This window comes from Onychomys torridus, chromosome 13 (assembly GCF_903995425.1).
Source record: "Onychomys torridus chromosome 13, mOncTor1.1, whole genome shotgun sequence".
Classification (NCBI taxonomy): Eukaryota; Metazoa; Chordata; class Mammalia; order Rodentia; family Cricetidae; genus Onychomys; species Onychomys torridus.
In genome coordinates, this window is record NC_050455.1 from 24,726,626 (window position 1) to 24,743,401 (window position 16,776).

The 16,776-nt window shown below is 43.4% G+C and overlaps 1 protein-coding gene across 7 annotated transcripts in view; it reads right to left on the reverse strand.

The window, feature by feature from the left end:
- The window catches only part of Sil1 (SIL1 nucleotide exchange factor), a 248,983-nt gene that overhangs the window by 46,135 nt on the left and 186,072 nt on the right, over positions 1–16,776 (reverse strand). For all 7 annotated transcript variants that reach the window (XM_036205309.1, XM_036205310.1, XM_036205314.1 and 4 more), the window contains 2 exons: positions 15,920–16,111; positions 8,858–8,979 (listed from right to left, as the gene is read on the reverse strand). In XM_036205309.1, coding sequence (XP_036061202.1) covers positions 8,858–8,979; positions 15,920–16,111 — 314 coding nt within the window. The remainder of the gene's footprint in view (positions 1–8,857; positions 8,980–15,919; positions 16,112–16,776) is intronic.

Sequence of the window (16,776 nt, forward strand, 5' to 3'; positions counted from 1 at the left end):
AAGCTTTTAGCTCCAGCCCCAGAACCATGCCTGCCTGCCTACCGCCATGTTCTCCACCATGATGGTCATGGACTCACCCTCTGAAACTGTAAGCAAGCCCAATTAAATGCCTTCTTTTATAAGTCATTGTCTCTCTTCACAGCAATAGAAAAGTAAAACATACCACATACACATATCTACACACAAAGTCCAACTACATGCTGTAGAATAAAAGATGTATCTAGAATATAACGTTAATAAAGACTGAAAGAAGGATGAAGAAGATATATCCCTCCCCCCAAATACAAGGTTAGTGGATGTATTAAATATCAAAGTTTAAGACAAAAATAATTTCATAGGAGCAAAGATAGTTCTAACTAATGATACAAGGTACAGGCATGAAGTTACTAGAACCACATGTACATACATTTAACAATCATAGCTTAAAATAGTGGTTCGTTTCCAGACTATGAAAGGTGTGTGGTCCTCAATAGAAGTGTACTCCAGAGAGGGCCTGGGAATATCTCTTTTTGTACTCAAAGCCAAATGAACAGCTCCTTTTTTTGTTGCTGTTTTTTTTGTTTGTTTGTTTGTCTGTTTATTTTTTGAGACAGGGTTTCTTTGTGTAACAGCCCTGGATGTCCTGGAACTCACTTTGTAGACCAGGCTGGCCTTGAACTCAGAGATCGCCTGCTTCTGCCTCCCAAGTGCTGGGATTACAGGTGTGCGCCACCACCGCCTGGCTGAGCAACTCCTTTTGACTAGAAGATTTCATTTTTTCTATTCTTTCATTCAAAGGTCCTAAATTTTGTCTCCTGTAACTTCTGAGCTGAAACCAGAAGCTCTCAGTCACTAGAGGATGGCAATGTCCCTGAGGCAACTGTCTATTCCAGTTTTCTGTGCCTCCTAGGATTTCAATTTTATTTGGATTTAGGATTTCTGTACTTTCTTGCAGAGCCACCAGAGAAAGGTTTGATGTTACTGATTTCCCCTGAAGTTATGCAAAGCAACTGTCCTACCATCTCTTGATTGCTGAAGTGAGCATGTAAAGAAACATTTAAATATTTAATCTAGCATTTCCAGGTATTTGGATTCTTGGAAAATTTATTAGATAAAGAAATCTCCTAGGTCTATTCTGCTTTGTTTTGTTACTGTTTTAATTACAAAAATAACTTATGCTTAGTAGAAAGAAACAAACGAAATGAAGTATAGACAATAAGTCCCCTGCTCTAGGTGACTCCATTTTCCTCCGATTGTTAGTGATTTTAGTTTTGTGTCAGACCATGCATGCTTGAAGCTGCCATGCAGACTTACACTCTGTAAAGTGGACTTGGGTTCCCACTCTTACTCTTCAAAGCATTCATTTTTGTTGAGGAAATGAATGAGAGAATTACTGAGCTCCAAAGAAGTCAATGTATTAAGGAGTCAGTTTAGGTGTCCAGGCAACAGACGCTAATAAAACTGAAGACAAAGAAAAGAAAGTTGTGGGCGGGGACTACGGAAGGAAGACATGAAAAGTACTCAATAGTGGAAAGTCTGCAGGCAGCAGCGAAGGCAGTGGGAGGCCAGAGCACCTCAGAGATGGATTCCAGAGAACTTGAGAGGACAAGTTCGTTAAGCAAATAGTGCCTCCTTCCCCAGAACCAAGTCTTGATTTCTGCAGAACTCCAGGCAGCTGGTCAGGCTTAGAGCTCATTTCCATTTGTCATTAATTGTCATCTGAAAAACACTAACCAGAATCTGAATGCAGCTTAGGTGCACGCCATGGCTGTCCCAATCGCCTGGGCCAGCCCTGTTTTTACACCAATCGATTTAATAGAGACATCTGTGAGCACCCCCCTTGTCACTGGAGGAATGAGGAAAGTTAAGAACTTGAGGCAAAATGTCAGATTAGTACTATGGGTCACATTTAAATCTTTATTTAAATGCTGGCAACTCCAACGTCTGACCTCATCCTAATCTCTAGCCATCTATGTTCTGGGCCTTCAGCCAGTGGGGTAACACACTCATTTCCAAGGCTTTAGGTTTTAAAGGGTCAAGGTGTGGGATCTGAATCATCCACTATTACATCATTAATAATAAAAACCACCCTCCCCACTCAGCCACATTCATTATCTCCGAAATAACTCATTTCCATTCACTTGTTTCTTCATTTACTCTTCCAATAATTATTCCTGACCATCCAGTTAATGCCAGGCCCTGTGTTATATAACAAAGAACTAGCAAGTTAAATTGTGAAGTTGTCTGTCCTCCCCAGTGCTCTCCAGTGAGGAGTCCACGTAGAGAAGCAAACAACTACAGCACAGCGACCTGAGACAAGCACCCTGAAGAAGCAGAAGGAATGCAACAGACTTAAAAGTCGGAGAGGGATTTTGGAAATTTATCAGTATGAATGTAAGTTCAGTTACAAGATCAGTTCAGAAATGACTAAGATTTAAAAAGAGACATTCAAGTACTTTTCACGAGAAAGGCTGAAATGAGTATGTCCAATACCACTGGAGTGTGTGCACACATCAGGAAGGCCACAGGCTCCTCCTGTCTTCTCGTCGTCCTCAGCTTCCTGGCTTTTTGTCCTTGTGATTCTCACCTCACTGGTCCCAGGCAGCTGCTCTGGCTCCTGGGTAGAGGCAGTCAAGGCAAGAAGCAGTGGGTGGGGCCTCCCTCTGAGCTTTCCACTTAAGGAGCAAAATCCTAGCAGAAGTTTTCTAACTAATGTCTCTCTACGCTGCATCAGTCGGAACTGAATGGTATGCCCATCTCTAAATCAATCCGCATCCATAGAGAAGGGATTACCGTGCTTGGTTTAGGTCAGTCATGGCTCATCTCCTAGCACAGGGGAAGGAAGGAGCTCTCACTCTGGACAAGCTTCTCTGAAGTCAATGAAGAAGAGAAACAGTACAGGAGATAGAGACAGTGGGGATGAAGACCTGCAAGCCCTGCTCACTGGCAGGAGAGCGAAGGGAGAGCACAGACTCAAACAGCATTCCAAAGTTTCAAGCTGGAGTAACTACAACCATTGTGACAAGACTAGATGACAAGAAAATGTGGGAAGAAAAATCTAGTTTGTCAAAACCAAAACAAAAACCAATCATGAATTCAACTTTCTCCTCTCCCAGTGTGAGGTGCAATCGGTATAGTGGAATCCAGCATGAGGAAATCTCAGGAAAAGGACTGGACTTGAATGTGAACTTGGTTGTGACTCGCAATTCGAGGGTATTTGAGACCACGGGAAGAGAGAGTTATTGGCAGAGAAGCAGAAAGGACAAGGCTGGAAGAATCTTGGTGAGTGTCTACAATGGGAAGAGGGCAGAGGGATGATGTTGCCATAAGAGAAAAGGTGGGCTGGGGATGTAGCTCAGTGGTAGAGCACATGATTGGTACGTGTGAATCCCTGGGTTGAATCACCAGCATAGAAAAAAAGGAGGCAAAATACTTATGGACAAGAGAGTGTAAGGACGTACAAGTTCCAAGGAATGTCATGGCTAATGCTGTTCACTGCGGTAGAGGTGTCAGTGAAGGCAAAGTCCTCTTGATAATTTTCATGCATGGAGAAACAGAAACCAGACTGCAAAAATAGTGGGTCTGAGTATATTAACATAATGCAGCTCATTGGCATCCTATCTTATTTATTCTTTCAAGAAGTCAGGAAATAGCCGGGCGGTGGTGGCGCACGCCTGTAATCCCAGCACTCGGGAGGCAGAGGCAGGTGGATCTCTGTGAGTTCGAGGACAGCCTAGTCTACAGAGCTAGTCCAGGACAGCCTCCAAAGCTACAGAGAAACCCTGTCTTGAAAAACCAAAAAAAAAAAAAAAAAAAAGAAGTCAGGAAATAAGGGGAAAGAAAATAAACATTGTTAAGTTGTGCTAGAGGCAGAATGGAGTCAGTGTATACTGAACCCCGTGGTGGACTAGGAGGGACATGCCTTAGAGGGGAAAAGCGTGAGGAACACAGGTTGAGATGGGAAAACACACAGAGGGTACAGCCAGTCCACAACAGGGACAACAAGCATGTCCAATAGGAATGATGGAGACCTAAGACGTAAGAGACGTGGTGGCAGATGAACACTAAAAGACACCGAAAGAAAACAGGAAATAAATTTCCAAGTTGTCTACTAGACAACAGGAAGTAAAACAAATGGTCAGTGAAAATGACAATGTTGGTCCCAGGTGAGCCCACAAAGCAAGCCACCAGGAAGAGAAAGGAGAAGACACAGCCTAGCACAGAACTTCACTGAGGGGTGCAGGGACAGGAACCTAGTAATTAAAGACTAACAACAGAGATGGGTCATGGTAATAAGATACTGGCCAAATGGTTGAAAACTAATTGGTAAATCGGGCTGGAGAGCTGGCTCAATGGTTAAGGCACTTGTCCCTCTTCCAGAGGATCCAGGTTTAGTTCCTAGTACCCACATGACAGCTCACAACCATCCGTAACTCCAGTTCTAGGGAATCTGATGTCCTCTTCTGACCTCCACGGGCATGGGACATACATGTGGCACAAATACATATATGTGAGCAAAATAGTACATATATATAGTACTCATACATATAGTAATCTAAAAATTATTTTAAAATTAATTAGTGAAATATTGGGAAGAGCACAGGCAGCAGAGCATGGGGAGCATATGCAATGCTAGGGGACACACTCACTCTCCAATGTCTACAACCCCAAGTCTGCCAGGGAGGTTCCAAGGATGATGCCAAGGAGAGTGGTTATAGAAGACACCCTCTGTGGCTGATAATACATGTATATCCCTTTATGTACTAGGTTCAGTTTCATTACATCAGACACACTATGGACAACTCAAATAAAAGCATTACATATGAATTTTGGTAAATGCATAAAAATTCATACATGTGTAAATATAAGTATGGGTCTGTTGTGTGACATTTTGTTTGTGTTCTGACAAATAAAGCTTGCCTGAAGATCAGAGGGTGGAGCTAGCCACTAGTTAACCATAGAGGCCAGACAGTGGTGGCTCACACCTTTAATCCCAGCACTTGAGATCTCATGCCTTTAATCCCAGCACTTGGGAGGAAGGAGAAGGAAGATCAGGAGTTCAAGCCACTCTGGGCTACACGAGATTGAACCAGTCTAAAAGAGAAACAGAGCCGCTTGGTGGTGGTACAAGCCTGTAGAAAATATTTTAAGGTGTGTTACTTTTGTTTATGCTGCATTTGTTTAACTCTGGGAAGCTGTGTTACTGTGCCTGTCTAAAACACCTGATGATAAAGATCTGAACAGTCAATAGCAAGGCAGGAGAAAGGATAGGCAGAGCTGGTAGGCAGAGAGAATATATAGAAGGAGAAATGTGGGGAATGGAAAAGGAGCAAGGAGCCAGAGAAGGAGGAGGACTCCAAGGGCCACTCAGCTACACAGCAAGCCACAGAGTAAGAAACACAGAAAGGCATACAGGAATAGAAAAGAAAAAGCCCAGAGGCGAAAAAGGTAGAAGGGATAATTTAAGTTAAGAAAAACTGGCAAGAAACTAAGCCAAGCTAAGGCCTGGTATTCATAAGTAATAATAAGCCTCCATGTGTGATTTATTTGGGAGATGGATGGCAGCCCCCCTCCCCACAAAGAGCAAAATACCAACACCACACACCTTTGATCCCGGCACATGGGTGGCACATGCCTTTAATCCCAGCACGCGGGAGGTGGAGACAGGATCTGACGCCCATTCAGTCTGAGGATTCTAGAGGTAAGAAATCCCCGGGTGGCGGCTGCTCCACTTTTCTGATCTTTCGGCTTTCACCCTAATATCTGACTCCGGGTTTTTATTGTTAAGACTTTACTCTGGCCGGTTCAACGTAGAGGCTTACAAAGAGAAAAAAGTAAAGAAAAGCAGCCAACCAGCTTGTTGGGAAGAAGCAAACCAGATTACAGAAAGCTGTATGGCTTCTCAAATGCACAAGGCTTTCTAAAACATCTTTTCCACAGAAGCAAAAAGGACTTGTCTGGGTCTCTGGCAGGTCGAACTGTGGACAGACATTAATAGGTGCTACTGTGGAATGAAATCAGGTCACAAAAGGCCAATGAAAATAACTTACTTGAAGAAGAAAGGGGCTTTCTTATGAAAATATGAATCTGCTAATGGTCAGCTTACACATTTCTGCATAACTCACAGAACGTCACCTACCTTATTATACATGGGCAGTACACAGCAGAAAATGAGTATGTGTGACCTTCCATTGGGTGTTAATCATGCTTAAATAAAGGAACAAATTTGATTTCAGTAGCCATGTCAATTATGTTTCTGCCATCCTTTTTCTTGATCTTGGAATAATTGATGTTTCACATCGGGGAGGAGATCTCTTCATCCACAGAAATGTGCATGAAAGAACTTACCAAGCAATTAACCCAGGCAGGCATACAAACACTCCCTGAAGCAGCAACATCAGCAGCAAGAGATGTGATGAAACATAAACACCTTAACAAACTGGGGGTGACAGGGCTTGTACTGTAGAAATAAATGATGCAAGAATTTCCCTGCAGGAAAACTGATGTCAAAAAGGACCCACCGTGATAAGGTAATGATGATGTGGACACCACTCTATTATGGGCAAGTGCTTATTATATATTTTTATTTGCTATTCACCTTTATGAAAGGCACTGGGCACCAATTATTGTTCCCAGTTCAAAAGGTTGCCTACAAATGCATGATTCCAGGATGTTATTTCTAGAATGTCCTTTGAGCAAAGAGCAAGCTTATCTAATCACTTCAGCTGCACCTCTGATGGAGTCCCCAGCAGTGAGGGAGGTGCAGACTCATCTCACTTAGGACATCATAAGTAAGTAATGCCTATCAGACAATAGCACTGAAGCCAGCCTCTCTGCACAGAAATAGTCTTCCTTGTGTCAAGCTTCTCTCTACATAAACCTTGACATTTTCCTGGTGTTGAGAAGCCTGCTGCTGGTTTCCAAAAGCTCTGGCGCCATACCATGCTGTCACTGTGACAGCCCTCCAGTGAGCTATCAAAAACCCAGCTAGAACATTCTGACTGCAGTAGTGTGCTTGCCATCAAAACACTAAATAGCAATATTTTATGTTTGTCTCTATTAATATTAGTGATGCTGTGTGAATGCTAATATGGTCTTACACTAACATAGTCCAGTCATGGAGATGTCGTCAGAATACCACATATTGGCACAGCATGTGGGTGAGGTATGGTTTGCTAAGAATGTCTAAATGCATGCTTCTCAAGTCACTTAGTCCCCTTTAACAAGGAAGTGGTATGAAGATGCTACTGTTTCTCCAGAATCTATTTCCAGAAGCAATGGCAAGGGATATGTAGCATATCACATTCATACTGGAAATACTTTGGAATAAGACAGAGATTTCAAAAGTGAGTCTAGATAAAGGGGTTAGAATTTGAGTTAGTTCACTTCTGGCTTGAGAAGCAAACAGTGAACCTAAGTTCTCAAATCTCTACAGCCCTATGAGGGTGAGACCCTGGACTGAAACCACAGCTGTGTCCAGTGGCTGGACAGAGATTCCTCTGGAAGTGAGACCGAGGGAGATGTAGTTGACCTGGAAGTCAGAGCCTAAGGGTCTCCAGCACTCACTCAGGACAATTAGACCTGAGGTAGGCAGTGATAGGGAGCAGAGGCTGGCTTGCTCTTAGCCTCTCTCACAGACAACTGTCCTTCATTTGCTATGAAAAGAAAAGATCAGACTAAGATTCTAACTAAGTGTAAGAATGGATAAAAAGGTAAAGTCTTGCCAAACAAACTCCACCACAGCATTGAGAACAGCCTTTCTCCTACCTCACCACAAACTATCTAAGCAAGGCAACATTAATAGTCAGGACCCTGGAGGCAAGAATCAGACTATCAATTCCTATTTTAGGAATATAGATGATCTTATGAGCAGATATTTTTAAATTGACATAAAGACAGTATAAAGATATACTGATCTTTTTAAATGAATACAATGACTTCATACAACATATTTTTCCACATCCATTCTTTCAAGGTGTCTGCTGCTCATCTTGCCTTATAAGTTTTCCAGTATAAGACAGACTAACTGAAATGCTAAAAAGACTCTCTAGAGAATGCAATAACCTGACTGCATGTTAATTGGTTTTATTGCGAGAGCCAAAGTTATATCTTAATTTTTAATTACTGTGCCTAGGTGATCCATAAAACAAAAAAATCTGCTCTGCAAGCCCCTTGCCCAAAGACAGATAGTTCCTGAAATTCTGGAGTCTACTATTTATGGGAGATAACAAGCCACATTTTCATTCCCCTAAACAAGCTTGTTTGATCCATCTATGTTGGATGGGCTTGATCACATGTGGGCAGGAGGTTCACAGGTGGGAAGTACCTCAGGATGTATGCTTGCCCCTGATTGGACCTGATGGGAAATGCAATGAATTATGGGTTATCCCTCTTAAGCCCTTGTAAAACTTGATTCAGGGCCATTTTTCTGGGGAACCAGCGATGGACCTGGCCAGTATTTGATTAAAGCTTACTTCACATCTGGCTTTAAACTGTGGTAGTGGTCTTATTCTTGACCAGTGAGATTAACACTAGCAACTAGGGGAAGCCACATCCCTTCCAAAGGCCTTTCTTGGTCAGATTCATCCCTTATTCACTAGATGTAGCTCTACTGTCCAAGGGATCAGCTCCTGTAGCTTCTCTCTCTTCTCACTACTTACTACATGTGACCTAAGATCTGCTCCCAAGTGTCCATATATACATAAGATGGAGGGGAAGACATCACAGAACAGGAGAGCATGGGTGAAAATGTCTATTTAGAATAAAGACTGACTCAAGCCTCAGCTTCATCAGCACCACACTGACCTGCGGGCAGAGGCATGGGTGTAACCTCTCCTCAAGCCAGTTAGACCAATGGCAATCCATCCATGCTACTCACCTGGAAAAGGCGGCCCCCAACACAAAGGCAGCATACTCCTTCACCAGGGGTTCTGTGCTGTTGAGCCCGTTAATCACCACTTGAAGGCCACCAAAGGACAGCAGGTCCTGTGCATTATCCATCTGCAACAAAGGCACTGCTGCTTAGTACAGGATAGCCATCAGGGAAGGAAGCCTCTTCTGAGAGCTTTTCTTCTGGTGACTAGCCAAAACCAAATGTAAAAAGCGCCAGTGGCATTTCTGAGTAACTAGGACGGGTGTATAAACAACCCAAGTTTTAAAGTAATCTTACATTTGAGAACTTCTCATTCATGTAACACCATTTATGAGCACCTGCGTGGGAATCAGCGGAAATGGCACCTAGCTCTTGCTAATGCCAAACATGCCTCAGAAAATTCTAATGCTGCAATGAGTCACAAAGCTTACTCCAAACATACAAGCTGTTAACACAAAGAATCTGGCATCATGGCACCACCTAAACAGTGCCATACTTCCTGTGGCTGTACAAACACAATGGGACAGTGGAGGCTAAAAAAAGAGTTGACTTTTAATTAGAAACCAGGGACTATAAGAGGAGCCCTGTTGATGGGGCAGGGTGGGTGGGTGGGGTGTTCTACAAGAGTGCTGGGAGAGAAGTAATGATATTATCCTTTTTTTTTTTTTTTGGTAATGTTGACTGAATCTGAGGACATTTATTATAAAATCTGTACAAAAGTCAGTTTCCCAAAGGCTTTAACCTAGGTTTGCTTTACTAACTAGGGGCCTAAATGCCAGCAATGCAGAATATTTCTATCATCACATAGCTGATAAGCTGAGTGACTTCTAACAATGAACCCAAGTGATTATAAAAAGGTCTCATTACAATGAAATCAATACTAGATAATTACATAGATGTCTTAGAAATCCTAGTTTGAGATCTAACAGACATGCTGATTTTGTGGCACTTAGATTATGATTTTAAATTGCTATTAAATAACCATTTAGCTGGGCGGTGGTGGTGCACACCTTTAATCCCAGCACTCAGGAGGTAGAGACAGGCGGATCTCTGTGAGTTTGAGGCCAGCCTCATCTACAGAGAGAGTTCTAGGACAGCCAGGGCTACACAGAGAAACCCTGTCTCAAAAAAAAAAAAAAAAAAAACCAAACAAAAACAAAAACAAAAAAAACCCAAAACAAACAACAACCCTAACTAAAAAAATCATTTTACCAATTAACTTACTAAATCCTGTATTTGTATACATATATGTGAAAAGTCAGACTCTTACTGCCTCCAAAAGGTAACCTGGTCTCTACATGACATCGTCACTCTACAGCAAACCAGGAGGGCTCAGAAGTGAGAGCCCAGCAGGGATGTAACGAATGTCTACCATTCCCACCTAGAACCAGAGTTGGTTCCTTTCTGACTCTGTCCTAGCTTCTGCCTCCACAGAGCTTAGCGTCTGACTCTGCCCACGCTCTTGGGTGGGCCTGGCCTACTTTTAGTACCTGGACCATGACAGTCATACATTGACAGAACTTCCACAGAGCAAAGGTTTTCCATGCACTGCTATAGTCCAGTGACTAGAAGAGTGAAGAGCATGGAATTGGTGTTCAATGATGAACCCTGGAATTGAAAAATAAAAATTTGACCTATTCTCCAAAGAAAACCTTACTGTGAATTGAGAAAAAAAAAAATCCATAGTGTCTGTGCCAACAGGTGCATGGGTCCTATTATTACAAACCCAAGGAAGCTGCCACCCAGGCTACAGTGCAGCATCAGGTCTGGCTGCCAAGGGTTGTCCAAAGCCTCACAACCTGTCCCTGTGCAGAAGGACGAGTAAGTCTCAAGGGCCTGCTAATTAGGAAGGCTTTACAATGAGGCACTTTGCTGACATAAACCTCTTCCTCCTTTAAAAACTTACCAGTTCACACCTATCTTTTGATCCTCCTTGGGCCGGGTTTCTGCTCAAAACCCCATCAGCCCACATCTGAGAGGGCCACTTACCCAAACCTGGCAGAAGAGCTGCTCTTCTGTTGACCCCAAACCAACACAGCCAGAATTACTGCGGATCTGTTCTAGATTCCCCTTATCTACATGGCAACAATTCCACGAGAGACAAGTTGCTTTTATTGCTATAAACACTGCAGCCTTTGGAGGTATCCTATCATTATTTGACTAGCAAGGAGAAAACAAAGGTTCCTTCTGGCCCAAAGCTGGTTCTTCCCAGAGATACACAGAAGACGGCAAGTTCAGAGCCAGAACTTTTCTCAGGCTGCCTCCAGGATGGGCCAAGACCAGTGGAGAGGAGTGTAGGGGAGAGAGCATCAGGAAGGGGATGGAGGGAACTAAGCCAACACTCGGAAAACTTTGGAGCACTACAAGATGATGAGAGACCAGGAATCTGAGAAAGAAAGGTGGGGTAAATAATTGAGGAGTCACACGAGAAAAGGCAGGTACTCTGCCCAGGGCACAAGGGGCAGGCAGAGGCCTTTCTCATAAATAATTCACAAACTGTTTTCTACACACAAGGTTTTGCTTTTCACATATCCTGTTTTAATAATTAAACTATGGCTGCAAGGAATCCTTTGGCAGATCCAGTTCAAGTCCTTGAAGTACATAGCTCTTTAAACTTCTATTCAGTAAATTTAGAGTGGGAATCGATGGAAGGGCCTGGCTAGAAAAGTTCTATTTGCCTCAAAGTTAGCATTAAGTTCTCCATCACAACTAGAAACCAGGCTGAGCTATGTATTCTGGAATCTCCCTGAGCAATCACAATTTACCAAGGTCATATGGTACCTTAGCAGACAAGCCCAAATCAATGACTCAGAACACTGAGGGCACCTTTGCCAACAGAGTAGGTTTGGCCTTGACCAATGGAATGTTTCTGTGATGACCTCTGGCTGAGTCTGGTGATGTCCAAGGAACTGGGAGGGTGGAATTCATGCCACCCTGGGGATGACATTACCAGATGGGACCTGCAGGGAGAAGTTGTTGTTGGCTCATTGCTGGCTTAGCCTTTGTGTAACTCATTGCCTTCTAGGCATGGTAAGCCTTCTAGATTTTAGCCTTTCATGTGACCTAAAGCAAGATCCTCCAGAAAGCTGATACCTAAAAGGCTGTCCCGGGGTGTTAAAGATGAAAGAGTAATACAAGCTGTCAACATCAGTAACCCCTGGAAGCCTTGATTCTTTAAATATCTCCAGTGGAAAACCGGGGTGGGGGGAGTCTTCTCACCCCAAAGAAAGGACTAGAAGAAGGGGAAGAGAACCCAGGTTCATTTTATCACCTCGGAAGAGGATCACAGACTTGCTGTTCAGGGTGTGAGAAAGAGTGAGCAGGGAAGAGGGGGAAGTAACCCTGCGGACAGCGGGTGGGGTGGGGGCAGGATGAGGGCAGCACTGAGGCTCCATTCGGTAGGTAAAGATCTCATGCCGCAGATTATGACTGCACAGCCTTCCACCAAGGCTCCCTATCTCCAGTCAAATCCTCAACAACAGTTGGAGGGGTTGTTTTCACCCTCTGTCCACTGCACTCCAATCCCACTTTCCCATGACCTAGGAGGGTCCATGGTCTCTTCCTTTTCTTTCTTCTCCCTTTTCCTCTTTTCTTTCTCTTTCTCTCTCTCTTTTCTTTCTTTCTTTCTCTTCCTTCCTTCCTTCTTTCCTTTTCTTAATTGTATAAAATAAATCTATTTTCTTTTTAAAATTTATTTATTCTATGTTCTAAATTTTACATCCTCTATCTTGGTATCATTTATTTCCCTGTCTCTTCACATCTGCCTGCTGCCTCTGTACACTGCCAAATAAGACAAAATTTAAAAAAGGAAAAAAATATAATAAAAAAGTAAAGGAAAAACTTAAAAATCTCATCATGGAAGCTTCCATGTGACAGTGAGTCATGTCACGAACTCCTTTGTATCTTTATTTGCAAGTGTTCATTGCAGAGTCATTGGTCTGGTTTGAGGCCTCTGGTTTCTACTACCCTCTCGATGATGGGCCTTGCTAGGACTCCTCCTGCATATCCTGCTGCTGTCCTGTGCTGTGGAGATCCTGCAGCTTTGGGTCTGCAGGTCAGGTCCCTTCACATGCTCCAGCAGATCATATATAGGGTAGATGATGGAGTGGGCCAAACCACATCCTTGAGTCTGGGCCTGGGCAGATGTATGGTTGGTCTGCCAGATGTGAAATGGGGACAGCTCTCCCATGCTTACAACTTTGAGGCTGGCTCACCCACACCTGAGCAAACAAGGTTGGCTCTACTATACTGCCCTGGCAAGATACAGGGCCTGCTCTCCTGAGTGTTGCAGCTGGTGGGGGTCAGTGATAGTTCTCCTGTTCTTATGACCACAGAGTCAGCTCTACCACCTGCCCTAGATGTTGATGGTCTGTGTGTGTTGGGGGCAGGAGGTGGGCAGTTCTCCCATGCCCATGCTACCACATGACAGATGGGTAACGGGGACAGCTCTCCCTTGCTCACAATGTCGGGGGGGGGGGGGGGGAGCTGGCTCACCCACACCTGCACTAACAGGGTTGGCTCTGTTGTGCTGCCCTGGCGAGGTGCAGGGCCTGCTCTCCCGAGTGCTGCAGCTTGAGAGTCAGGGATGGGCCTCCCACATTTATGACCACAGAACCAGCTCTCCCACAGGTATTGATGGGTGAGGCTCTTCCTTTTAGCTCCAGTCAGAGTCACCTTGTATTCCTTGAATATACTTGTCATGTTCCCACCTCTTGTCTGAGATGCACCTTAGCACTGCCAATTTCTATACTGTTCTTCCTTTTACTTTTTCATAGGTTATTCCCTTTCAAACAAATTATTTGGCAAACCTGCCTATCTGCCTCTGCTAGAAAGTAAGCTCCAGGGCTGGAGAGGTGGCTCAGCGGTTAAGAGCACCAACTGCTCTTCCAGAGGTCATGAGTTCAATTCCCAGCACCCACATGGTGGCTCAAAACCATCTGTAATGAGATCTGGCACTCACTTCTGTATGCATAATAAATAAATAAATCTTTAAAAAAAAAAAAAAAGAAAGTAAGCAAGCTCCAATATTGTTCACAAATCTATCTCAAGTGCCTGAACAAATGAATGGTTTGCCTTAGCTCTTCTTTACCTCTATCTTTTGATCTTCATGTAAAAGGTACCAGTGTTCTGGGAGACGTATACTGGTCAAAAATCTAAAATCTTGGGATGTAGGGTTAGACTGATCGTGTTACAAATCCTTTCTCTATCACTCATCAGCTGGTTGGTCCTCAATAATCACACCATCTCTTGAGGTTCACTGTCCTCAATTAAAGAGTGGGAGCAGTCAGTCAGGGTTTGCAATTACTACTATCCAGGACCTTGAGGGGAGATGAATCCCTGGAGCCCTGGAATTTGAAACCATCCTGGATAACACAGAGAGACCCTACCTCAGAAACAAAAAACAAACAACAATAAAAAATGAGACTTACTTGAATCAGCAAATAGTGAAAACTGCCCAATATTAGCTATTACATGTCTTTGAGCTGCAGACTCGTGGCTGAAGGATTACAGGCACAATCCCCAAGAGTAAGAGGGTATTCCCAGCTCTCCCTCTCTGGCTCCCAATGTGCCTCCTCCCTGTCTGTGGTCCAGGCACTCCCCGCTTTTCCAGGCCTTCCGCCTCACCATGCTCATCTCTGCCCTAGAGTCTGGACACAGGTAACTTGCTCTGCCTTGAGAGCTCTAATACACGGACTGGTAAACTTTTCTAAAGTTTCTAATAAAGAAACTTTCTCCAAATTCTTTTTTTTTTTTTTTTTTTTTTTGAGGCAGGGTTTCTCTGTCTATAGCCCTGGCTGTTCTGTGTAGGAGCTTGCTATGTAGACCAAGCTGGTCTTGAATTCAGAGATCTGCATGCCCCTGCCTTCCAAGTGCTGAGATTAAAAGCATGTGCTATCACATCCACTATCAAATTTTAAAAAAATAAGTAAAATATTTTTACTAATTTTTGAGAATTTCATACGTGTATAAAATAGGACCCCCATTCTCCCCTTAACAATTCCCAGATTCACCCCCACCACCTCCCAATTCCACATCCTTTAAAAAAAACAATAACCCACTGAGTTCAGTTTCTGCTTCCCATGTATGATGGGTATGGGGCATCCACTGGAGCACAGACGAGTCAACGGTGACCACACCCATAAAGAAAACTTCCTTCTGCCCTCAGCCATCAACTGTCAATAGCTCCTCAGCCAGAGATGGGGACTTGAGTCCCTCTCCCGCCACGCTGGACTGTTGACTGGCTCGGTTGTGTATAGGTCTTGTGTAGGCAACCATAGCTGCTGTGAATTTATGAGTATGAGTACAGTATCCTGTTAAGTCAAGAGGATACTGTCTCACTCCAGCTCTGACCTCTGGCTCTCATGGTATTTTCATCCCCTCTTCTATAATGTTCCCAGAGTGTTCTGGAGAAGTCGAGTAGAACACAGGTGATATGGATTAAGCAATAAATATTTTTGACTTTGCCAACATGGTCTCCGTCATAACTTTCAACTGTATCACTATAGCATGAAAATAATCATAAACAGTACAAGTGGGTGTAGCTATCACAATAAAATGATATTTAAAATACAGACATCACATCAGATTTGGCCCATGGGCAACAGCTGCCACCACCTTTTTAAGAGTTCCTCTTCTTCATCTAGCCAATTCCTATTCCTCTGAGAAGCCATCTTTATTGACTCTAACTAGTTAATTAGTTCTAAGTCCCCTACGGTACACTGCTACATCACTCTTTGAAACCCTATTACAATCTTAAATTAGCTCATTATTTGTTAATTTGCTCAGTTGTACATTATATTTGCTTCCCTTTCCAGACTATAAGTAACACAAGATTATGGCTATTTTGTGTTACTGTTCAAAAAAAAGGGGGGGGGGGATAAAAGTTCAAGCAAAAAAGGTCTGTCCTCACCTCCAAGAACACATCCAACTACCGTAGACATTGGCCTACATTGAAGCGTCTGTGCCATGAAATAAAACTGTTGACACTGTTTCTCAATGTTTAGGGTAGGGTTTAAGTTTGGAGCTATCAATTAAAAAGTCAGATTTATGGGCAAGGAAATACAATACCTGATGGACATAGTACTCAAGATCAAAGAGGGCAGCGACCTTCTCTTCTAGGCTAGAGCTGGAGCTGTTGAACTTGTTTATCAGCCGTACCATAATCTGCATGTCAGTCTCTAGAACAACATTCAGCTCATCAAATTCCTTCTTCAGCTCCTCAATGGGGCGGAAGAGCTGCTTTACTGTGGCCTGCCTTGCCTAAAGAGAACAGCAAAGACATGATTAATGCAAAGGGCTAGAGACATTTCCCTCAGCTCCATATAGTCTGCTGTGGATGCCCATCCTTGCAAAACTGCTGTTTCAAGACCAGGGATCTAATCTGTTCCAAGAGAAGCACTGATACTTTCCAAGAGACTTAGAAAAGCCATCAGAATCTACCAGATAGGGCTCCGCTCCAAACACACACTCGGGACATTCCCAGGCATCTTATTCAAGTTTGGAAGAATCAGCTTGGTGCCGCCCTGGCCGAGCACTGCCCAACCCAGTCACATTTTAGGGAAACCCGGATGTGGGAAACTATGAGAAAGAGCTGTCAGAGCAAGAACAATTTGACGATGAAAATTAAATCACTGTCATTACCGTCAACCTAACCACAGGTGTACAATTTGTTCAACTGTTTGAAATGGCTAAATTACTGTATGTACTACACTCAAATCTCAAACAGTGTTCTCTCAATCCTCCCCACCCCACACACATAGAAAGATTTGAAAAATGAAGTTACATTGGAGGTGAATAAAAGACTTTAATTGGGTATTTTATACATGTGGCACTCCACTTTCTTCCCAATTTTAGTGGATAGTGTTCTTTATAAAAGAGCCTGGGAGGTTGCAGTGGTTTATGATCTATCTTCCAAGAAAAATTAA